Source organism: Eufriesea mexicana, unplaced genomic scaffold (genome assembly GCF_001483705.2).
Source record: "Eufriesea mexicana isolate 0111107269 unplaced genomic scaffold, ASM148370v2 scaffold100, whole genome shotgun sequence".
Classification (NCBI taxonomy): domain Eukaryota; kingdom Metazoa; phylum Arthropoda; class Insecta; order Hymenoptera; family Apidae; genus Eufriesea; species Eufriesea mexicana.
The window spans coordinates 464154-489305 of NW_016908280.1; the positions used below are offsets into that span (position 1 = coordinate 464154).

The following is a 25152-nucleotide window of genomic DNA, read 5'->3' on the forward strand; positions in this document are numbered from 1 at the left end:
CTTTTCATCCCCACTCTGCCGCCGTTTTCGTTTTCCGCTTCTTTTAACCTCGCTGCGAAGGGTGTCCTCGGGGACGGGGGAAAGGCGGAATGTGATGGGAGAAATTTTAGTTTCGCGATAGAATTCCGTGCTCGTAGGCAGAGACACCCAGTGGGGTAATTTTAACCCTTCGCACTCGAAGATTTTCTCCCTCTAAGGCGGAAAACAGTACAAAGGTTTTCTTACGATTTTTCTGAACTCGGTTTCATGTTAAAATTCTGTGCTTGTAAGAAGAAATACCAAGCGTTGTAATTTTAACCCTTTGCACTCGAAGATTCTTTCCCTGTAAGGGGGAAACAGTTCAAAGCTTTAATTATATTTTTCTGAACTCGGTTTCGCGTTAAAATTCCGTGCTTGTAGGCAAAGACATCGAGTTGCGTAATTTTAACCCCTTGCATTCGAAGATTCTTTCCCTGTAAGGGGGAAACAGTTCGAAGCTTTCCTCATATTTTTCTGAACTCGATTTCGCGTTAAAATTCTGTGCTTGTAAGAAGAAATACCAAGTGTTGTAATTTCAACCCTTTGCACTCAAAAATCTTTTCCCTGTAAGGCGGAAAACAATTCGAAGCTTTCTTCATATTTTTCTGAGCTCGGTTTCACGTTAAAATTCTGTGCGTCTAAGAAAAAATACAGAGTGATGTAATTTTAACCCTTTGCACTGGAAGATTTTTTCCCTGTAAGGGGGAAACAGCTCCAAGCTTTTCTTATATTTTTCTGAGCCCCATTTCGTGCTAGAATTCCGTAGTTACAGGCAGACACTGAGTGGTGTAATTTCAACCCTATGCATTAGAAGATTTTTCCCTATAAGGGGGAATGCAGTTCGGAGCTTTTCTTATGATTTTTCTGAACTGTATTAAAACAAACGGTGACTGACAATGAGAGCCACAGTTCGAGTGCAAAGGGTTAAAAGATTCTGGGTTAATCGTTATTCGAAATGCGAAGTATACTGTTTGCATATTTGTTTGAAAAGTATCGTGAAAAATTGTAATATTTGGAAAATTAAAATACGTAAACGCGTGACGTTCTGCTTTGTGATAACAGAATTATGGTCCTGTAATGCTCACCTGAATGCAGCGTTAATAATAGGTTAATAACAATTAAAATGGCGTAATGGAAGTAAATATGGATATATAATTGCGTTTGCTTTATGCTTTTTAACAAACTTAAATAAAAATTAATTTTGCTGGAAACAGTTGTTCATTCTCAGTAATTAGAAACGCATAAAACTTAAACCAGTCATGCTGACTCATCTGGTAATTCTAGCATAATTTTGTTACTCGCGAATTTACTGAAACGAAATATTTATTTCGAAGTGGTAATTATACCTTCCTTGTGTTATAATTTTTAATTAGGATCAGTAAAAACTTACTGTTTATTCTGTTTAATATTTATTATGCTTTAGTATAGTTCTATACATAATTTATGTTCCCTACTTGTGCAATGATTTTATGAATAAAATAGGGTAAAAGAATAGACACTCGCTTTACGATACGATATTACAAATTGATTTTGAATTTCAGAATCATTTTCATATCATCTCAATAACAAAAGCTAGCAAAAATTACTTATAAAAGGAGAAAGAAAAAAATAACAGTTTCTACAATTTTTCTCTTGGATTCCAGAATTGTAAAAAGAAGATAAATTTGCATACACATTCGTATCGTGTCAATAATAAAAGTTAGAAAAAAAATTCCTACTCTCCCCGAAGAAAAAAGGAAGAAATAATAATTTCTGCAATTTTTCTCTTGAATTTCAGAATTGTAGAAAGAAAATAAATTTGCATACACGTTCGTATCATGCTCATAATAAAACCTAGTAAAAATGACCACTCTCTGCAAAAAAAAAAGGAAAAAAATAATAGCATCTGCAATTTTTCCCCTAAATCTCAGAATTATAGAAAGAAAATGATTGCACATAAATTCGTATCACTCCAAAAATAAAAGCTAGCAAAAATTACCACTCTCTCCAAAGAAAACCGGAAAAAATAACAGCATCTACAATTTTTTCCCTAAATTACAAAATTATAGAAAGAAAATAAATTTGCATACACCTTCGTATCACTCCAAAAATAAAACCTAGTGAAAATTAACAGTCGCTCCAAAGAAAAAAGGAAAAAATAATAGCATATGCAATTTTTCTTCTAAATCTCAGAATTATAGAAAGAAAACGATGGCACATACGTTCGTATCACGATAATAATAAAATCCAGCAAAAATTATCATTCTTCCCAAAGAAAAAAGGAAGGAATAATAATTTCTGCAATTTTTCTCTTAAATTTCAGAATTATAAAACGAAAATAAATTTGCATACAAGGTTCATATCATGCCAATAATAAAACATACCAAAAATTGCCACTCCCTCCAAAGAAAAAAGGAAAAAATAACAACATCTACAATTTTTTCCCTAAATCACAGAATTATAGAAAGAAAACGATTGCATATACGTTCGTATCACTCAAAAAATAAAAGTTAGCAAAAATTAACACTCCCTCCAAAGAAAAAAGGAAAAAATAATAGCATATGCAATTGTTTACCTAAATTTCGGAATTATAGAAAGAAAACGATGGCACATACGTCCGTATCACGATAATAATAAAATGCAGCAAAAATTATCATTGTTCCCAAAGAAAAAAGGAAGGAATAATAATTTCTGCAATTTTTCTCTTAAATTTCAGAATTATAAAAAGAAAATAAATTTTCATACAAGGTTCATATCATGCCAATAATAGAACCTACCAAAAATTACCACTCTCTCCAAAGAAAAGGGGAAAAAATAATAACATACGCAATTTTTCCCTAAATTTCAGAATTATAAGAAAATAAATTTGCATTCACGTATGTATCATGCCAATAATAAAACCTACCAAAAATTGCCACTCTCTCCAAAAAAAAAAGGAAAAAAATAATAAAATCTACAATTTATTACTACATTTCAAAATTATAAAAAGAAAACAATTCCATATACGTTCATATCATATGAAAACCATAGTTTCCCAATTTTTCTCGCGATATCCAAGACCCACTGATTCAATCACTCCCATAAACCTATTATTTAATTCCCAATCCAGAACACTTATAACGCATTCATCTGAAAAATTCTCACGATATCCAAAACCCACTGATTCAATAACTCCCATAAACCTATTATTTAATTCCCAATTCATGACACTTATAACATTCATCTGAAAAATAGCCATCGATCAAGATCCACTTACTTCTCCACTTATACAGTTCAATTTCGAATTCCTTCTCGCTGAGACAATGGCATCACGATACTCAAAGCCTCGAGTACCAACAACGAGGGAATCTTCTGTTTTCTCAGTTTCGTGTTTCACGCGGGTGTGCCAAGGGCCTGGGCAAAAGTCCCATTTCCACCCGACCACGAGCTCTATACGAGCATACGTACGCGATATTTGTTATTCCACATTAACAGCCTGTCATCGCGCGCACCGAGTGCCGCAAAATCGTTAGCGATATCCACTAAAACTGAATTATCGTCCTCGACGGTGTCACGGGGAAACGGAGCCACGATTGCACGCGTATACAAGCTAATCGTGCGAAAGCGTGCAAGTTCGACGAACAACCGGGAACAGTTGCCATCGGACAACCTCTGGAACTGCCAGCAAAGAGAGAACACTCTCGGCCTCGGGAACGGCAGTGTCTGTCCCACCACGATTCCAAAGGATAATAAAGGTGGCAGATAAACGCGACAGATAAACAGCGGAGACAGAAGGTGGCTCGTGTTTCGCAGCCTGTCCCGACAGATGCGTCAGTGGCAACGCAATTTCCATACCGACTGGCACACGCGCGGCTCGATCAACGACTGAGAAGTAGAAGTCATCGTATAACTTAACCCTGAGCAGACCTCGAGCCGTGACGTTTCTATCATGCGATGCAAACGTATTCGAGGAGGCTTGGAAAGGAGTGCAGCGTCAAAGAGAAATCGCCATTTCGACGCGGCCAGAAGCCTCTCGATGAAATTAGCGCGAGACTCCTTCGACGCAGATATTTCCAAAGCTTTTGCAATTTTATTTCTTGCAAATTAGCTACGCCTATGCAACGATGGTGATATCTTGTTAGAGGTTGCAGGCCAATACCGACCCCTTTGGACCTCGAGATACTATGCAGGCATCAAGGGGTCGGTTTTGGGGGTTTAATCGTTTGCAGTCGAGAGGTGCCTCTAGGTCACCATTTGATCAAATTTCGAAGCTCGATATTAATTAATATATCAAATTTAAAATTATGTAACAGTGTGCGAGGTATTGAAATTGAATAATTCTACGTGTTAATTATTATACGATTTCTTATTTACTGTTCAAGAAATATCATAAGCTCGATATTAATTAATATATCAAATTTAAAATTATGTAACAGTGTGCGAGGTATCGAAATTGAATAATTCTACGTGTTAATTATTATACGATTTCTTATTTACTGTTCAAGAAATATCATCAGCCTTATGGAAGAAAATTTTCCAACTCGTACCCTTCTTTAGTCAAAAAATCCCTTAGTTAAAACCCTTTTAGTACTACACTTGCAAAAAGTGCCAACGACGATATATCGTTGCGTATGCGACGACGCCTTATTCTTCGCATTGCGATCAAGTTTTTAAAATAAATTTATAAAATAGTTGGTATTGCATTATTCTTCCTTTCTTCCGTAATACGCTGCATTTTTACTAGCTTTTTCCCAAACCTTAGTAAATTCGTCAAATTCGTCCGGTTATCTTCGCATAGGACCCGTTTTTCATTCGGTACTAAAAGGGTTAAAAGGGCCTGCTGTCCCTCGCTGCTCTCACTCTCAAACCCGGAACAATGCAGATAGCTTACATATTGTGACCCACAGTGGTGTGACAAAGACTCTCGTGTTTTATTTGTATATTCGCATAAAGAGTATACATTTCACTTGTATTAAACTTTATACATCCAATTGCCGTACAAATGAATACGGGTTACTTCCCTGTACGCTGATCGTTTGGATTTCCTTCCCGAAATTCCCAACATTATTTATTAACACATTGTTGACCGGTTAACTCGTCATTGCACTTGCATTGTCTATTTCAATTTATGAAACCCAAGGTGATATAGAATATCGTGAAAGTGACTTTGAAGATTGGATTACAAAATAATAGCCGATGACACGGCATAGTTTCTGTGTGAAATTGCCAGTCAACAAAGTGTTAAGTAATTCAGTCGAGTATCTGGTAGGAAAATAAATTCGACTGGTAGTGTCGACTAACGGGGATCTTGACACTGGAAATGATGGATGAAGAGGGGAAAGAATTTTTAAAAAATGGGAGATTAAGAGAGGGAATATTGAAAAATCGATCGTATTAAAAGAGAAAAGAGGTAGTCGAGTGACCAAAGAGATAACGACGAATATTAAATCAAACTTACGGTAAAAATAATCAGCTGAGCTGTGCAGGACTTAGTATTAATCCTTTGCAGTAAGACGTCCATTTTGATTTACAATTTATACGGCGACTTCGAGTAACGCTTCGAAATATAATTTATCCTTGACTATTTGGACCACTAAGAGCTGGTGAGAAATAAGAAAATCCTCGAGGTACAGCGATTAAGAGAACGAAAATTTGACTTCAGAATTTGCCTTTGGACATGAAAATTGGTTTACAAAAATTGCAATAAATACGAGTAATATATTATTACATTTCTTCTTCCCTATTATTACATCTTTCCTAGCCAACACAGCGATCTTAATATTTAAGAAATTTTCTTCTTTGAACTATAAAAATCCATAAAATATCGAAATGTAATACGGTTGTATATTAATTTACACGCGCCGCCATTTTAGGTTAGCTCTAAAGGCCGCAATGAAAATGGCTGAAAGGGTGAACCCAACGCTGCAAAATAACGCGTTAAAACGCAATTAAGATGCATAAAACGAGGACATATTGGACTATCGAGAAGCAGCCGATGATGTGGAGGAAAATTCGCGATAATTAGGCTGACGCCGACGACACGGAGCTCGTTAAGCAAAGCGAAAAGTCGGGCGCACCGAGCGACAGACAGATGCAAGCGTCGTGCACGCAATGGCGGATGAATTACGCGGACGAATTGTGAAAAGGCCGGTTAAAAATCGTTAATCGTCGGCGGGGCTTGGAGATGCTCCAAATTACGATATTCCCGTCACGACAATGAGTTATATTCGGTGGTTGATAGTTCGCGGTCGCACGCGTGACCGCGGCCACGTCTATTTTTGCGCCATTTCATCTTACGCGGCTCGCTGCTTGTCAATTCCACGCGTGTACAGTGAAATCGATACGTTAAATAGATCTTTCGCAAAGTCGGCATGTTGTACGAGTCGTTCGCGGATTTCTGCGACGCGAGTTGCGTGTCGAGTCCGTTGGCGCTCACTGTCGAACGCGATGTCGGTCACGAGCAACGTGAAATCGGGTCAGGAGGGAAAAGCGGGAAAAAAGAAAAAAGAAAAGATAAGAAAAATGCGAACGCGATAGGTAAAAGTGGGACAACGTATTTTGGAAAGTTCAAAATATCGAACGACGATAAGCGTCCATTATCACGATCTCGATCGTGATCCACCGATCCCTATCGAAGGTGAAAAGCGAAACGATCTATAATATACGTGCAATGATTCATTGTGTTTCGTTTCTGCACAGTCACGCGATAATCCTACAAGGATCGAATATTTTTGGCGATAAAAATGTTGTAATTTCTCGAACGAAATTGCAGCGATTATTAAAATGGCAGCTGTCCGTGTACAATTGTACAGCGACGAATATATAACGTTTATTATTAGTGAAAGATATAAATACGCTTATGCACGTGTCCTTGTGAGTTACAATAACGCCCTCTGTACTGTACCCCGTTTAAAAGTGTTTCCAAGAAACAGAGGGTCCTTATAAAAGAAAACCCGAAACACGACCTCTTGAAGGTCGCCCAATTGGGTCACTATTAACCTGCAACATACCTGACACGATCTTTGCAAGGCTACGGTTTATTACACGAACATAATTTGTGCAACGCATGATTCAGAAATACCAATCTGTAAATACAGATTAACAATTCAGCAATTTGCACGATTTTCTTATAAAGAATACGTATCGTAACTTTGAAGTAACGGGCTTACAACGGTTGCACTTGCGTGCCGTATACGCCATCTTGTGGAAAAAAGTACAATTATTTAATAAAATATCGATATATTAGTCCACGATTGGAGGGTCCACGGAGAGTTAACGAAAGCGATAATGCAGTAGGCGATTGAAAATAATCTATAAGAGTGTTATTGTCAGCGCGGAAAACGAGAGACGAAGGAAAAGCGTTGACCGAAGGAACAATGCTCCGATTGTTGGGAAGAAGTGAGAAGGGCGAAGGGGAATGGGGGAAAAAAGGAGCCCGGGATCCGGAAGGGGAAAGAAAAACACGCGGAGGGCGCCACGCAATAAAGGTCGATGACTTGAAGTGCCACCTGTACGTCCTGAACCACTTCCCCTTTTTGGCAGCAATGTGGGTCAGCACGCTTGCACGGCTGAAAAGGGCATGCTTGTATCGGCGAACCGCGGACAGTGGTTCGACGCGTGCCCGGAGCGAAGAATGGAAACGACACTGTGGCCAACAGCGGCCATTGTGCGTGCAGTACGCACTGCGGTTAAAAGGGAGGGTGCATAAACATAAACCCGATGACCGGCGGTGGGTGAACGACCGGTAATGCCGAAAGGAACGAGAAAGAATCGTGGGTCCGCGAATAATCGCGGAATATCAATCTCGTTTCGCGAATATAGGTCATTGCAGAGATCTGCTTAACGAGAACGTATCGACGAGTTTCGTAGCGCAAACGTTTGACCGCATTTTTTGCGTTTACTGGTTTAGTACCAACCGGGATATTAATTATTCCGCGGAGGAAAAACCAGGTTGCGAGGGAAATGCATCGACGCGAGGTAAGAATGCACGGAGGAAAGCGAAGGACCGAAAATATATCTGCCCTGTATCGGAGAAAGAGAAATACATTAAGTATATATACGTGTAGAGAGAGAGAGAGGGAGTAGAAAAATTGGTGAGTTTTGACAGCGCGGTGAAAAATGCGTGGACGCCAATGGCTGGCCGGAATGGCCACGAAACGCGTATTTACATCGGATACGCATTAGCGCACGTACACGCGAGCCGGTCAGCTGTTCGAACGACGACGTCCAGACGCGAAATCCTCGAGAGCGGCGTGCCGCGTCCTCGAGACGATTCCGTTCCTCGACCTCGTGGAAACGAGGCTAACCGCGCGAGCCGCACGACTCTGCAGACAAGAAGATGGCGGGGGAGGCGGGGTTGATGGGCAAAACGCGAATTAGGTTAGGTTGCACCGCGCGAGGGACAAGCGAGAGAGGAGCTATAACGGAGCACGGTGGGTGGCAATGGGACGGAATTCTAGTTTCCGATCTATTCGTGAAATTCCGCGTATACGAGGGAGCGTAGACGGAACGCCAGGTTGGAAAAGCGTGATTCGAAGGGTCAATGAGAATGCTCTGGCAGGTCGATAGCAATGGCGCCGCGAAGCTAGGAAGAAAATCAATCCTGTACGGCACGCGACGTGTTTTGACGTGCCTACTTATTCCCCGTTGGTTTTCGAAACGCCACGATGCGGCGTTTCGTTGGAAGGATTCGGGTAATCGTAGCGGCGTAGATAAGAATCGTTGGTAGCTGTAATACGATAGGGAGAAAAAGGAACACGAGCGGAGAAATACAAGAGTAGGCTCTGACGTACCGACCGAGGTAGCCGGAAAAGACGAGGCCACAGGGCCACGCACACGTATACACACGCAAGTTAAGATCGCGCGTACGCTGGCACGCACGTAGGAAAGCAAGGTGGCACCATACACCGCCGACACCGATACCACCAATGGCGAGCGCGATTAGTAGAAAATGTCGCGTGTCGCTTACCTTTGACCACTCGTTCCGTCGTGGAGAGCTTCTGCGAGTTGTTCGAGGTCATGCTGTATCAGGATGGTTGACGGGTGGGCGCCGGCCTCTCGCTCTCTTTCTCTCCTCGCTCTTCTCTATTTCACTCTTCCTCTTCCCCGGTCACACAGGATCGTCTCTCTCCCACTCTCTCACCGTGTCACTCTGTCACTGTTTTTTTCTTCTTTCTCTAGCCGTAGTTACTCGCGCGAGGTAGCACCTTCCTCTCGAACGGGGGGTTGGGTGGAAGGAGAGGGCGGTATTTTCACCTCGAGAGCCCGGCGCGGCACACACACATACACACGCACGGAGTAGGGGAGGGAGGAGACGGGGGTCGGAGAGGTGACGGAAGTTATCGCACGGTGCGGCACATCGGTGGCTCCGGAGCGTTGTTCATTGGGCGTTTGCAGAGTGAGAAATTATTCTGCCGTGTTCCTCTCACTCCCCGTATATTTACTACACCGACCGACCGACGGTATGACTCTTCTCGTCTTTCTCGCTCCCTCTCTTTTGCTCTCTTCCTCTCTCCCTCTGCCCGACAAAAGGTACCACCAACGCCTTTTGCGGGGCGAGTAACTGGATCGCTGGACCACGCGAGCTGCACGGCCCGCACGACGGGGTCTCGCAACCGCGGTACCACTACGCGAGCAACGCGACAGAGCCTTCGGTGAACGACAGCCGTGAGACAACGACTATTAACGACAGCGATCACGACGACGAGGCGGAGGACAACGACAACGATTGCGGCGTGAACACAGGGAGAACGACCACGACAACGACGGCGGCGACGACCACGGCCAAGTGGACGATGACGATGACGACGGCGACCACGACCACGACGACCACGGCGACGGCGACGACACCGTAATGACGAGCACCGCGACACGAAATCGTGACACCGACACCCACGGTCGAAAACACCACGCCGCTAAATTCTACTACAAGATGTCTGTCTATCTGGCTCTCCGCGGCGCGCACACTGACGGCTCCGCGGCTAGGAGACGATCGCGCAGCCCTCCACGCGCAGCGATCATTCGAGAGCGCTCATTGGCCACGCCGCCACCAGCTGCCGCCACCCGTTCACCGAGTGGAGGCGCCACTGACCGCTCTGGTCAATCGACGATCTTCAACCTAAACGAATTAAAATTCTACCTTTTTCCAAACTACCTAATCCATCCATCCGATTTTCTCTCTCCGAAAACACTCCTAACATCCGGAAGAAAATCGTGAAACGGGTGCATCGATCGATTCCTTCAACTGGGTTACTAGGCCACTTGTTAGTCTTTCGAGATGACAACTTTCCACGTTTCCAAATTTGGAAGTGGTTATTGATTACAATACTCGTTCTATTTGCATTTTAAATGCACATTAAATCCATTCTATCCGTTTACTTCGACGAGTGTTTTCAACGAAACATTCGATCGTGTTTTAAACAGCAGCTGGTAAGTCAGTATACCGTAGCCAACGCCGCCAAATTCAAACTGCTATCTGACGCGATAATTGAAACGCAACTCTGATGTTTGAATTTTAATCTTAATATATTTATATAACGAACATTAAGCATACATGTCGATTATTAAAATTCCAATTTTGGTCTTTTTTCTATCCACGCTTTGATATTCGGAATTTCCAACACCTTTTCCTTCAGGGATCTCAGATGCGGTTTGTCCTTCGTGATATCCGACTCGTAAGCCGTAGTTAACGAATCCGAGATCCCGACGAAGAACAGATCGGCGTAACTCAACTGGAGAATACAGAAAACGATTAATCTAGGATTCTTTCGAAATTTATCGTAAATTCCTTACCTGCCCGCCATGCAAATATCCGCCATTGCTCTTCGTCAGTTCCTCCAATTTATTCAAATAGAACGGTATCACTCTTGTCATTACGTCAACTTTTTTCTTGGCTTTCAAGACCGGATCGGATTCTCTATAATAAGACGTTATTGTCACTGGAAAGAAAAAGGAAACTTATCGATCATGTAACGAGATTGGACGTTATTCGCGACAGCGCATCGTTCCGAAAGGAATCAATTTGCACGGGAACGAAATCAATATTTACGCCATCTGAAATCGTGAAGGGCGCTCGCGATCGCGTCGATCTGTAACGTATCCAAATCGGTTTTGCCGAGCAAATTAAACTGTTTGGCCAGGTAACGGCAAATAGGTAACGTTTGCGAGTAAACTTTGCCGTTGATTTCCAACGTGGGTAGCTGACCGAACGGAGTCGCTGGAAAAACATACAAATGTAGCTCCAAATTGTCCAGCTTCGATGGAAATTAAGCGAAAAATATGTGTGCTACTTGGTTTCATGCTGGTCCATTCCTCGGATGAGTGCTGCACGCGAATGTCTTCGAATGCGACGCCTCCGTAACTGAGAAGAAACCTGATGGGCTCTCCGAGTCCCATTACGTTGAAATATACCAATTTATACGTAGCCATTGTTCCTGATCTGCGAAGTATAATAATTTTTAATACACCGTTCCAAAATACTCGATTTCACTTTATATTGGTAATTACCGAATTAATTGTCTGCTTAGAATGGAATTAATTATGATGATTTTTGTTTGTTGACAGTGGTTGACAGCTTCTAGAATAAACGAAATAGACACTTACGGATACACAAGTGCAACGTACGGTAATTCACTGAAGATTAACTGGCTCTCAAGTCTATGTAAGAATTATATATTTCCCTCTCCAGAGACCGGTCTTCTCTCGTCCTTCTCCTCTCTGACACATTTTCTCTTTCTGCAAAGTACCGCAAATGCTCTGATTGGTCACTGCCTCGGAGTGAACTTATGACCACTCTTCTGGGTACTTTCACTTCATAGTACAGTTCAGAAAGGCACCGATTGTTCCAACGTGGATCGTAACCAATGTGATGGACGCCTCTGTATCCGAATTAAAAAATATTTTTTTAAAATCTATATTTCCACAAATTTGTGCAATTTATGTGTAATGTAATTGCGTCACATTTTTATTTTTCTCACGCGATGAAGTAACGCACGTGAATCGAAGCGAAGTGAGCAGGGTTTCCTTTCCATCGCGAGAGCACCTAACCAATCTCTATGGTTATAAATGGCTGTGCCACTTTTTCTAGTTTTCCTTAATTAAACAAATATTCAAGATTTTTAATTAAGCCTCCCTTCACGGAGGGCAGGTCGAGAGGTTGGCATCTACTAAACTTGGATATACAAAAAGACTCGTTTTTCAACTTAAGCTCTGTGGCCTGACAAGATAAGGAGAACGGTGTCTGGAACAAGGAATCCTTGTTCCGCGAGCAAAATGACCGGCTGGCGATTTATCTTAATTACAATAGTCTTAATGAAGACGAAAGATTCTCGTGCGATCAACGGCAAGGTTTCCCCAGATAATTTAAGTCCACGTTACAACGAGTCCATGGAGATGGAGAAACGCCTCCCGGAAGACGTGGTTCCCAGGAAATACGTGATAGCGATTTCACCGGATTTCAGGAAAGATGACTTCCACGGCAGCGTTCGTATCGACCTCGAATTACTGAAAGTTAGTTACGAAAGTGTAATCCGCCTCGCGAGCTGCCTCACGAAATATCCTAACTCGAAAATCCTTCGCAGGATCGAAGCTACATCGCTCTTCACTCGAAGGACCTAACCGTGACTTCGACCAAATTGTTTGCGAAAAAATCACAGACGGAGGTTCGAATACTGTCCACCTTTTACGTAAGCAAACGCGAGATGTTGGTTATCAAAACATATAGAAACATCTCTGTGGGACAGTATTTTCTCAAAATGAACTTCAGTGGAAGCTTAAAGGGGAAAATGAGTGGATTCTACCTGAGCACGTATACTGACAATAATCGATCTGTCAGGTGAGCATTCTATCAGGTGTAATTTATTGAATTATAAGATCAATTAATAGTCTCCCTATGCAGGAAATTGGCAGTGTCACAGTTCGAGCCATTCTACGCCAGAACAGCGTTCCCCTGTTTCGATGAACCGAGCTTTAAGTCCATTTTCGAGATTCATCTTCTCTATCCGAGAAATTTCCTCTATCATGCTCAGTCAAATATGCCGATAGCGGTAAGTTGACAGCGGCGAGTGGAAAAGCATTACAAATTCACAGATATTCTTCATAGAAGGTGGAAAACGTGAAAGAAGATTGGGAGAAGGCGATCGCGTACTTTGATCCATCACCTCCGATGTCCACCTATCTGGTTGCCTTCCTCGTCAGCGACTTCGAATGCCTAGGATCCAGCGTGGATCTTCTGAACGGCAGTAAAGTGCCAATTGCTGTCTGCGCGCGAGGCGCGTTCAAGCCCAAAGTGACGTTCGCCTTGAACATCACGGTTAGGATAATGAGGCACTACCTGGAAAAGTTTCAGATCGATTATCCACTACCGAAACTGGGTAAGCAAAGATTCAAATGGAAAATGAGTCTCGCGTCTTGGTTTGACACTTTGACTGCCAATATTTGGTCATATATGACCGGTCACGGTTTCTTCTGTGACGCCACGGTGGTCATTGGTGACCGGGGCTCTTGAATTAGTTACAGTTGCAAAGATTGAATGGAAATTGACAGTCAGTTGTCAACCGATAGTCACTCATGACAGCCAATAGGATAAATGCTCCATCGAGTAAGAATGTTGTCTTGTATTTCTAATTTATTATAACTTTGACATTACATGCTTCGAATAATAAAAATTCCCGTGGCGTCCCGAGTGAGACACGTGATTTCGTGACAGTCAATAGGTAAACTTGATCGTGAAGTCTGTTACGCGTGTCAGATCTGGTCGCCATACCTGATTTCTCGGCTGGTGCCATGGAGAACTGGGGCCTGGTCGCATTCCGCGAGACAGAGCTGCTTCACAGCGAGAACAGTTCCTGTGTGAACATGAAAAGTGTCAGCTTGACAGTCGCCCATGAACTGGCGCACATGTGGTTCGGCAATCTGGTCACCATGAAATGGTGGGACGACCTCTGGCTGAACGAAGGCTTCGCCACCTACATGGAGCACGTGGCAGTCGACTCGTTGTTCCCGGACTGGCATCTGGTCATTCACTTTGCAACCTGCAAATCGATCATTCCGTATTAAAATAACTTCGACTCCCGTAACTTCTCCCCTCACTTTCCCTTCTCTTCCCCGCAACAGATGGATTCCTTTCCGTTGTACACTAAGTACGTTTCCATGAAAGCCGATATCAAGCTGCGTGCTCGCGCTATCGTGAGACGGATCGAGGATCCGAACGAGATAGAGGAAACGTTCGATCGAATTTCCTATCAGAAGGTAGGCTGGTGAGAATGTTTCGTGGATGTCTCGAGTGTATCGATTCGCGAGATTACGTTTGACAAGGGAATTAATGCGAGAGAATGGCATCGGGGAAATAAGGAGGGAGAGAATGAGAGAGAAAATACAGTAATTGGTCGGACATTGGAATGACAGGCAGCAGCGGTGATTAGGATGCTCGAGGACGCGGTTGGCAATTCCAAGTTTATTTCTGCTGTGAGAAAATATCTGCGGAAGTACCAGTTCCGTAACGCGGAGTCTCGCGACCTGTTCGATATCTTTGGCAACTCTACAATGGCCGCCGTCGATGTGGCCGATTTCGTCGATCGATGGCTGAGGTTCCCCGGATTTCCGGTGATCAACGTTCGCCGAGACAATGCGGGCTTTCAGCTATCGCGACGACGCTTCGCGACGAGCAGGCGATTCCGCGAAACGATCGAGTACGTATTGACAGCGGAGTCCTGGGAAGAAAGGGAGAGGGAAAAAGGAGGGGAAAAATAGAAATGGAGGGACTTGGGAAAAATAAGAAACGTTATAAACGAGAAGTACGAGATATGACAGCTGTGACGGATGTCATTTCGTTTTACAGCGACGGAAGCTGGACTATTCCCATTAGGTACGAAACGAGCAGGAAAGATGGCATCAAGTTGGATTGGTTCCTCGCGAACTTCTCCTGCGGTAATAATGGCAGTCGTAAGAAATTACCATCCGTAACTTTCTCACATAAACCGCGAATTGCAGTGGAATTGTCGCTGGAAAAGTCGGTGGACTGGATGAAACTGAACCACGACTCGATCGGCTATTACATCGTTAATTACACGGAAGACGCCTGGGACACCTTTGGCAGATTACTCTTCCACGATCATTTGGTACAATTCGTGGTTACACGATATTACCCTGTAAATCTGGTAATCATTGTCTAATGGTTTCCACTTTTCCAACGATCGCAGGCTCTGAGCGCCATGAATAGGGCAGACTTGTTGCACGACGCTTTTCTCCTAGCGGAAACTCACTTGGACTACTCTATAGTGATGAACCTAACTTCGTATCTGATGAACGAAGACGCTTATCAGCCATGGGTCGTTGCCATGGAATGGTTCGGTCAGATGAACAGACTGCTCGAGGGAACCATCGTCCTCCCGCGTTTCCAAGTAACTATGACAGAACTAGACCCTGTGACAGTTCTTCCTTGTACTTTTCTATCTTGAACCCTTAGTCGTACGCGAGGAATCTGGTGAACAGCGTCTATCGTCAGGTCGGATGGCGGATTTATGAGAAAGATTCGTTCAGAGACAGGTTAGTCTCTTATCCTGTCTATTTCTATCAGCTATCTGTAAATCTTCCACATCTTCGTGTCATTTGACAGTGTAGACTTGGAAATTCATCGTTTCCTTATACTTTTACCTCCTCTTCCTTCATCGTGGATATTTTTATGATAAGCAAGCATCCATTAAGAAAAGTCTGGTTTCCGTTTGTTTCAAGAGAATTTCGCGTATTGATATTGACAGCAGCTTGCAGCGTGGGCCATCCACATTGCCTAGAGTCAGCCGGAAGGAGGCTGAGGAAGTTGCTGCTGGATGACAGCGAAGAGACGTCGTCAGCTGATATTCGGTCTATCGTATACTCGTTCGGTGAGGGTAGATACGTTAGTAAATATTTTTCATCCGCGAGTGCCTTTTGTTATTCACCACGATAACGTCTGATAGGCCTCGTTACGCTCTCGGACGACGTCGGATCGATGTTCGAGAAAATGTCGCGACTTCTCGAGATGCAGGACGACGCTGAGGAAAGGGAACGTCTGATGCTTGGGATGACTGGAGTTCCGGACAAAGATATTCTTAATCGGTTCGTCAGCCCGCGATTCATTCGCCAGCTAATTGCCAACAACGCGCTCCTTCGCCGCTCAGAGCTCTCTGTTATCTTCTCGCGTGTCGCTGTCCAATTTGTCGAAGTCGCGTCGGATTTATGGCGTTCCTCGACGGGGGAATATAAATTTATAGGCGAATGTGAAATATAGACGCGACGGAATTGAGCTTGCGTGGCCGAGGAGGGCGGAATTCGAGTCCACGAGTCTCGCAAATTGCGGAATTCTTAATACCGAATACGATGGCTCTATAATTTCCGATAAAAGAATTTTTTAATTCTCCGAATTGTTAAACATAGAAACTCTCCGATCTTTAGATTTTCCAAATTACCGATTTTAAAAATGATCCAATACGGAGGTACTCGATTTCCGGAATTCGAGTCTATGAGTCTCGCGAATTACGGAATTCGAGGCTACGAGTCTCGCGAATTACGGAATTCGAGTGCACGAGTCTCGTGAATTACGGAATTCGAGTCCAAGAATTTGCGAATTAAGGAATTCGAATCGACGAGTCTCACGAATTACGGACTTCGAGTCCACGAGTCTCGCAAATTGCGGAATTCTTAATACCGAATACGATGGCTCTATAATTTCCGATAAAAGAATTTTTTAATTCTCCGAATTGTTAAACATAGAAACTCTCCGATCTTTAGATTTTCCAAATTACCGATTTTAAAAATGATCCAATACGGAGGTACTCGATTTCCGGAATTCGAGTCTATGAGTCTCGCGAATTACGGAATTCGAGGCTACGAGTCTCGCGAATTACGGAATTCGAGTGCACGAGTCTCGTGAATTACGGAATTCGAGTCCAAGAATTTGCGAATTAAGGAATTCGAATCGACGAGTCTCACGAATTACGGACTTCGAGTCCACGAGTCTCGCGAATAATGGAATTCGGGTCCACGAATCTCGCGAATTATGGAATTCTCAATACCGAATACGACGGCTCTCTAATTTTCGATAAAAGAATGTTTTAATTCCTCAAATTGTCAAATATAATAAGTCCCCGATCTTTAGACTATCCGAATTACGAATTTGACAAATGATCCAATACAGAGGTACTTGGGATCCGAAATTCGAGTCCACGAATCTCGCGAATTACGGAATTTTTGATACCGAATACGACGGCTCTCTAATTTTCGATAAAAGAACTTTTTAATTCCTCAAATTGTCAAATATAATAATAATTTTTAAACCATCCGAATTACCAATTTTAAAAATAATTCAATGTAAAAGTACTCGGAATCCGGAATTTAAGTCCACGAGTCCCATGAATTACGGAATTCTTAATACCGAATACGCGACGTTCTAATTTCCGACAAAAGAATTTTTTAATTTTCAACATTGTCAAATATAGTAGCACTCCGATCTCTAGATCTTCCGAATTACCGATTTTAAAAATAACCCAATAAAAAGGTACAGAATAATGGAATTCGGGTCCACGAATCTCGCGAATTATGGAATTCTCAATACCGAATACGACGGCTCTCTAATTTTCGATAAAAGAATGTTTTAATTCCTCAAATTGTCAAATATAATAAGTCCCCGATCTTTAGACTATCCGAATTACGAATTTGACAAATGATCCAATACAGAGGTACTTGGGATCCGAAATTCGAGTCCACGAATCTCGCGAATTACGGAATTTTTGATACCGAATACGACGGCTCTCTAATTTTCGATAAAAGAACTTTTTAATTCCTCAAATTGTCAAATATAATAATAATTTTTAAACCATCCGAATTACCAATTTTAAAAATAATTCAATGTAAAAGTACTCGGAATCCGGAATTTAAGTCCACGAGTCCCATGAATTACGGAATTCTTAATACCGAATACGCGACGTTCTAATTTCCGACAAAAGAATTTTTTAATTTTCAACATTGTCAAATATAGTAGCACTCCGATCTCTAGATCTTCCGAATTACCGATTTTAAAAATAACCCAATAAAAAGGTACTCGGTTTCCGGAATTCCCGAATTTCCGAGTTGCCATATTCAGAATTCTCGCGTTTCTTGAATACCAATTTCCAAGATCGCGAAATCTAACGAATCCTCGAATTTCACGGCTGCCGGATCAAAAGCGACAGAACGTAGCAAGACGTTGCATATGAAAAGTCGCGTCGCTCTGTAAATTTCTACGACGTCTTCTCAGGTATCTCGAGCGTGCAACAGACGAGACGTTCATTCGCAAGCAAGACTTCGCGGAGCTGTTGATCAAGATCGCCATGAATCCCGTGGGATTAGACGTCGCCTGGAATTTCGTGCGGTACCGATGTTCCTTCAGATACTAGACAACCTCCGTACAATTTTCACGATCTAGAACATCGTAACGTTCTCCTCGTAGATCTAGGTGGAGGGCTCTACTCGTGATGTACGAGTCGAACCAGTACGTATTGGGGAAAATCGTCTGCTCGATCGTGTGCTTGTTCAAAGATCGTCAGAAACTTCAAGAGGTAACGTCTGATCTGTAAAATTAACTGGAACAACCTATTAGTAACTTTCATTTACTCCCTTCTCTTTATTTCTACCAAAACCAGCTACATTCTGCCAACAACTGTCAAACTAAAGATTCCCAAGACCAGTTGTTCCAATTTATTTCGAAGAATTTATTTACTTCTAACCTTAAATCCGAATGAAACCTGAACATACTCGAATTGTACGTGAAATATCCCTTCCACAGGCCAGGCAATTTTTCCTGAAAGAACCGGAGCTGAGGTTAACCGAGAACGCGAAGAGTAATGCCATAGAGGAAATCGAAAACAGCATGGACTGGTTGGATGCGAACACGCGGAGCATCGACGAGTGGCTGATGTCTAATGGCTACGATTAGCCATTGCTCCTTTCGATCGTAGCTACAAAGAAACGCGAGACGAGATCCATGCTGGAACCGCGTATCTATGTCAAATATTTAATCAACGGAAACGTTCAAGTGTATTCTGGGATCCATTATCGGCCACGATTAACGCGATCTGTCAGCCAGATTAACGATCCCCGATCAGTCTGAAGATACGCCGATATCTCTGTAGTAGCCTCGGTTCCACTAACAGTACGTTCTAGCGAACGACTGGCAAACAAGCTAGATAATGCCTTCCATCGCTGTCAATTTCTCGAGTCGCGCGAGATTTATCAGCCTTTCGTTCCACGTTCCGCGTAAACTAATCGTTTGTATCACGATTTCTGCAACTGTACTTACCACTCGTCGTCGCGAATCTACCTACTAGCCTTTCAAGGTGCAACTCGGGGCTCGTTATCTACTCTTGGCTACTCGCTGTCAAGTAGTCCCTCTCGTAATTCCTCGACAGAGAATTCTCCGTAGGCAAACAGGTCTATTCCTAACCCCGATCCATCATATCCAAAGAAGGTGGACCGTGGACAGACGCGAGAGCCAGAATCGAGGGTCCATTCGCTGTCAATTCCAACGCAGAATCATATCATTAACCGACGATTAACCAATGATTTATCAACGATTTACCAACTATTAACCGACAATTTGCCAACGATAAATCAACGATCAACCAACAATTAACCAACGGTTACACCCAAAGACTCTAAAGTCTGTCAAGAGAGTCCAGGCGAGCTACCCAGGAAGAGGCGAGGGAAAAGGCGAAGCGAGCACGATCAATTATTTAACAACGATTTACCAACGATTTACCAACGATTTACCAACTATTAACCAGCAATTAACCAACAGTTACACCCAAAGACTCTAAAGTCTGTCAAGAGAGTCCAGGCGAGCTACCCAGGAAGAGGCGAAGGAAAAGAGGAAGCGAGCACGATCAATTATTTACCAACTATTAACCAACGATGTATCAACGATTAACCAACGATTAACCAAGAATGAACCAACGGTTACACCCAAAGACTCTAAAGTCTGTCAAGAGATTCGAGGCGAGCTACCCAGGAACACACGTAGGAAAAAGCGAATCGAGCACGATCAATTCTCGTTTGCACGTCGCCTGAATCGTAGGCGTGCTAGAACTGTCGTATCTAATCGCCGGACGAGATGGCTCTCGTGGAAAAACGCGGGGCCATGATAGACAATGCGTACGTATCGCGAGGAACATGGCCACGGGAAGGAGCGTCTTTGCCTGAGGCTGCGCGCAAAAGACGTCGTCGCGTTATCGAGCATTATCGAAATTTCTTTCATTACTCATTGATACACCGACCGGGCCTGGTAAACAGCCAACTAAGAGCACCGTGTTTGCCTGTCGTTCCTCTGCCCGCCTCTGAAACTGATACGTCCCAGTGATCGGTCCGCGAATGATCTACCGTGTTCCACGTCGCGAGTGCTCCGTCTGCGTTCGCCCAAGTCGACGGGCCACGATTTTCGGTAGCGTCCACGGCACCAGGGACCCGTCTCGAACCCGCGGAGGCTGAGTGAGACCCAGCTGAAGGAAGCGAAGGGATGAATCGTGCGTCGGACGTCGCGTCGCGGTGAACCACGTTTCGTCTAATCCCCCGGATGTGTCTCTGTTTCCACCGGTGAACCAGTGTCCAGTGTGGAAGATGAACAAGACGGTGCAGTACGCGTTGGTGGCGTTCTGGGAGAAATCCGGGTGCAAGATCGTGGCGGATTACCCGACCAAGCAGGACCCAGCGTACAGGGCGATCGCACTGAGCACGGTCGACGGACTCAAGTCGCTGGAGAACGATAAGATCAGCCTCGATAGGGGCAAGTAAGCGCGCTAATTTCAATCGCGACGATCGCTGTCTGCTAAAAGTTGCGATTTTAAGCAGAGAAAATTTCAGAGAGTGGAATTTCGTTGCTCGAGAAATGTCGTTCGACTGTCGCAATCCTCGATTTAGTTATTCGCCACTGTTGCTAACGATAGACATGTCTTATGCAAAGAAGTTTCGAACATAAAGCTGACAGATAACTCCGTGGGTACACAGAGTGTTTGCACATTGTTCTCGCGTTTATTTTCGCCATTATCGCGCCAATTAACAAGTTCATGTTCACGTTCGTGTTCGTTAAAATTTCGTATCACGTGATAGCGGTTTTACGAGAATATAAAAATTGTACGGAATATACGATAAATAATACAAAGAGGTTGATTGAAAAGTAAGAAAGATGCCCTCCTTGTCAGTCACGTCGATTTCGGATAGCCGAGCGATATTTCCGAGAAAAATCCGAGTAATTGATTAAGCATCGTGGGTGAAGCTATCGGTCCACCAAGAAAGTGTCAATTTCCGTGGAATTGCTTTGGAAATACGATTGTCCTGCAGATACACGGTGCACGTGCTGATCGGCGAGCTGCACTATGCCTGTTTGACGTTGAAACCGGACTGCCCTTCGTCGGCAGCCATGTTGGAGTCCTGTTCTCAGCTGTTCCTCGAAAGGCTGCGCAGCATTTACAGGGAACTGCCAATCCTGGCCGATCTCACCAGCGATTTGACCAATCTGGCAGTCATCGACCTCTCGAAACCTCTGAAGAAGATAGTCGTACGTTGGGCCTAAGACCTTTGACCTAAGACCTCCCCCTGTCAAACTCCGATGTCCCTCACGTGGAATTTAACGATCGTTGTTTCAAGGACGAGTACAATCGACAAGAGAGCGAAATAATACCAAGACTGGAGGGTGATTTGGCAGAAATTCGCGGGGCTCTCATGGAAGGCGTGCAGAAGCTGATTGACAGGGGCCAGAGGCTCGACGAACTCGTCCGGAAGACTCAGAGCTTGCAAATAATGGTAAATTGCGAAATTTAAGGTAGACTCCAGTGTTAGGTTCGATGGCCCATATTCGTGGTACCGAGGATACGTAATTAGATCGGCGGCATGAAAAATACTCGTTGAAACGCTGCCGATCAATAGCAGCCCGTCACACGTTCCTGGGTACAACCACAACGTTCGAATCATTTATTTTGCCGAGGGTAGTGCGTGTCGAGATTACGCTCTTTTATTTGCACGCGCTGAGACGATGCCATTAATTGCCTCGATATCCAGCCTCGATTAACCACGCGAAAACCGGCAAACACGTGCAGTTTCGCTCGACACATTTTTACTTTGACGATACGTACGTATCAGTGCCGTAGCTAGAGCTTTTGACACCGCGCGCGATACGCTGAAAAGAATCCTCCAAGCGTTGACCGTGCCAATTATCGTCATGACAAGGAATTAGGCGAGGGACGAATTGCCAATCGGTCAATAGAAGTCACCGAGTAGTTGTACGATATTTTTCACTCGTTTTCTTTTTCTTACCAAGTCCCGGAAGGACTTCCACGTGCTGACGAGGACATCCAGGAAAAGGAAGAACGCCATGATGGCAGCGGTGGCAGCGACGACCATGTTCCTCTCCACGACCCTCTTCGTGTTTCTGCTCTACCTAGGCATCCTCTGAGCAACTCTCTGACGAAACTGTTGTCCAGAATCACAGATATGTGAAATATATAAGCGAATAAACTATTTATCGGTTGTTACTCGTCTTCTCACCTTCTTGACAGACGATAGCCTGCTTATCAGCCAACAGCAATAATTTCTCAAGTTTTTCACATTGCACTGAGACTCGCGAGGTCATACGTAGATGCAGTATCGATGAATCGTCATCCGAACTTCGTACGATAATCGAAACTACCTCTGCCAATTCGATTTCGCGCGGAACGATTGCGATGACGCGGAACGATTCGATAATACTCGATACTCGTTGGATATGTGACGAGTTCGATAATCACGGATTCGGAGCAACGTTCACACGGTGATCTATGAGATCTGTGGGGAACGACGAATTTTTATTTATTACTTAGTCACTCGCGCGAAGGAGAATTGCTCGATGGCGTCCGTGGCAGAGTTTAGGGTGGACCTCGTCGATTTCCAGGAGAAGATCGAACGCTGGGACCACGCCGCGGAAGCAACCAGACATTTGTACTTCATCGCAGCACGAAGGATACAGGTGAACGATCCATGTCTCGGGTAACCTGTACAGGGCCCCGTAGAAAAGTTCGGTCGATTCTTTTCTCCGTCCTCTGTCCCGGAGAACGCGCGAGAAGATAACCCCGGGCTCGATAACGGCAACTTCTGCGCGAGTTATCGTTGTTATCCAGCTTGAACGCGAGGCACGCTAATAATAAAGCCTTGGGTGTCGTAACTATCGGCTCGGCGTGATATCGATTATTTAAGGTCAAGATCGCGACACATCGATCCGAGTCATCGCGAACCCTTGTTGTTTTCGCTTTTTCGTTATTGCAACTCCTATGTTGGAGCTGTATGGTCTTCACCTGAAGATACAGTGGCCCACGAATGTGTTCTAACGTTTCGAAGGAATTTTCTAACCTAAAAATTCCGAATTTAGAGAAGGTTCGTGTGTACGCAAAGCATAGCGAATAACACACCGAGTGATTTGTTTATTGACAGGAAATGGCATTTGCAGAGGTATTGGAATATCACGGATTGAAGTCTTGACGATTCTTTTGCTCCTTGAACGTGATATCATAGGCAGCAATTTTTACTATGGTGTGACAGAGCCCTAAAAATTAAGCATTTTTTATTTGACAAGCTTAGATCTATCTCGTATTATTGCACAATTGAATTTAAGAGAGCAGAGATCAGATTGTAGATTTGAATTATGACTTCACCTATACGAAGTAGTAGGAATATCTGTGAACAAAGATAGATTGATCCACCTGAGACTCGTTATGCTTTAAGTACACGCATACTTTCATTAAAATCGAAATTTTTTAGCTAGAGTATTCCCTCGGAGTATGTATAGCGTTCGAATACTTTCGTGAGCCACTGTATATATAATTCGCCATCTTTGAATCAGAGTGGACAGAGAAGAAACGATAGTTGATTAATTTTCTTAGCTACACAGAGTTTATGTGCCATAAAGTGTCAGTGTACACCAGACTTCATCCCTTGGCACTTTACTCTTACTCCTCCATTTTGCAATTCGCAAAAAGAATGTAGCCAGGCAAGAAACGATAGTAAAAGAAATTTGCGAATTCTATTTTTATATCGACGAATTTTCCTAGATTAATTTTCTTAATTAGACATAGTTTATATGCTATAGAGTGTCAGTGTACACGAGACATCATCCCTTGGCATTTCACTGTTACTCCGCCATTTTGCAATTCGCAAAAAGAATGTAGCCAGGGGAGAAAGAACGGTAGAGAAAATTTGTGAATTCTATTTTTATATCGACGAATTTTCCTATATTAATTTTCTTAATTAAACATAGTTTATATGTCATAAAGTGTCAATGTAAACGAGACATCGTTCCTTGGCATTTCACTGCTACTCCGCCATTTTGCAATTCGCAAAAAGAATTTATCGCGGTGTGTCTGCTAATTTTCTGGTTCGGGGACGTGTATCGCTTCGTTCGTTTGACTAAAATTCAATCAGAGTATCGTCCACCTGACATTAGAACGTTTCAATTGGAAATTCGGCTCGCCACTGTAGGCCTGGATCCGCGGCATCCTCACTCGGAATCATTTCCGGTTGCTGCACGAGAGCGCTGTCATCGTTCAACGTCATTGGCGTGGCTATCGTACCAGGACGATCGTTGATCGGTGTCTGATCGAACGTGTCCATCAAATGTGGCAGGATCATTACGACAAGATGGCCACGAGGATCCAGGCGTTGTGGCGTGGCTACTGGACCAGAAGAACTGCCCTCGACATTCGGAAAATGCGACAATGGTTGGACCAGGTGTACGCGAAGAACGAAGAGACGGTGATGAGCATGAAGAAGTTGGTATTTTTCAATTTGACAAAGTTTTGCTAAAGCTTTGCTAGCTTCCTGTAATTCTTAAACTGACTGCACTGAAATTCCATATTTTTCCAATACCTTCTACGATTGCGACTTGAGATCCTTCGCGAGACTATGCGAAGGTCTCAAGATCTCGAGATCCTTAAGTATCATTCGAAGCAATTAACCCCTTGGACTATGGCAGACTATGACACGTACCGGCCATACCATATGACAGGAATTGAATTACGATGTGCGCAGAGAACGGTGAACTTTTGGATAGGGATGCATGTTTGTGAAAGAAAGCCAAACTGCGTCGAGTGCCTATAGGCACTCTCAGTGTCACAAACACAAAATTTCTAAGCGCCTATAGGCACTCTC

The 25152-nt window shown here is 43.5% G+C and overlaps 4 protein-coding genes across 9 annotated transcripts in view; 2 read left to right on the forward strand and 2 right to left on the reverse strand.

Moving 5' to 3' along the window:
- The window catches only part of LOC108554981 (serine/threonine-protein phosphatase 2B catalytic subunit 3), a 312798-nt gene extending 302851 nt beyond the window's left edge, over positions 1-9947 (reverse strand). For all 4 annotated transcript variants that reach the window (XM_017910442.1, XM_017910439.1, XM_017910440.1 and 1 more), the window contains exon 1: positions 8945-9947. In XM_017910442.1, coding sequence (XP_017765931.1) covers positions 8945-8996 — 52 coding nt within the window. In that variant the 5' untranslated portion in view covers positions 8997-9947. The remainder of the gene's footprint in view (positions 1-8944) is intronic.
- A 591-nt stretch (positions 9948-10538) lies between these two features.
- Positions 10539-13195, reverse strand: GstS4 (glutathione S-transferase S4). 3 transcript variants are annotated; one of them, XM_017910351.1, is made up of 6 exons: positions 13121-13195; positions 11599-11852; positions 11265-11413; positions 11024-11191; positions 10768-10913; positions 10539-10706 (listed from the first exon to the last, which is right to left on the reverse strand). In XM_017910351.1, the coding sequence occupies exons 3-6, from the start codon at positions 11401-11403 to the stop codon at positions 10539-10541; spliced, it is 621 nt and encodes a 206-aa protein (XP_017765840.1). In that variant the 5' UTR covers positions 11404-11413; positions 11599-11852; positions 13121-13195. The 3 variants fall into 3 exon arrangements, with proteins under 3 accessions (XP_017765840.1, XP_017765841.1, XP_017765838.1); XM_017910352.1 differs by having other exon boundaries at positions 11578-11852; XM_017910349.1 differs by having other exon boundaries at positions 11482-11852.
- Positions 12247-18922, forward strand: LOC108554931 (glutamyl aminopeptidase). Its single transcript, XM_017910347.1, has 16 exons — positions 12247-12483; positions 12555-12808; positions 12872-13019; positions 13076-13346; positions 13724-13989; positions 14089-14223; positions 14380-14663; positions 14813-14901; positions 14965-15092; positions 15174-15374; positions 15440-15519; positions 15706-15854; positions 15930-16068; positions 18245-18358; positions 18437-18545; positions 18773-18922. The coding sequence occupies exons 1-16, from the start codon at positions 12247-12249 to the stop codon at positions 18920-18922; spliced, it is 2754 nt and encodes a 917-aa protein (XP_017765836.1).
- Positions 18923-20598: 1676 nt separating this feature from the next.
- Positions 20599-22479, forward strand: LOC108554932 (putative vesicle-associated membrane protein 726). The gene is made up of 4 exons (XM_017910348.1): positions 20599-20768; positions 21319-21535; positions 21625-21780; positions 22295-22479. The coding sequence occupies exons 1-4, from the start codon at positions 20599-20601 to the stop codon at positions 22427-22429; spliced, it is 678 nt and encodes a 225-aa protein (XP_017765837.1). The 3' UTR covers positions 22430-22479.
- Positions 22480-25152: the final 2673 nt, after the last annotated feature.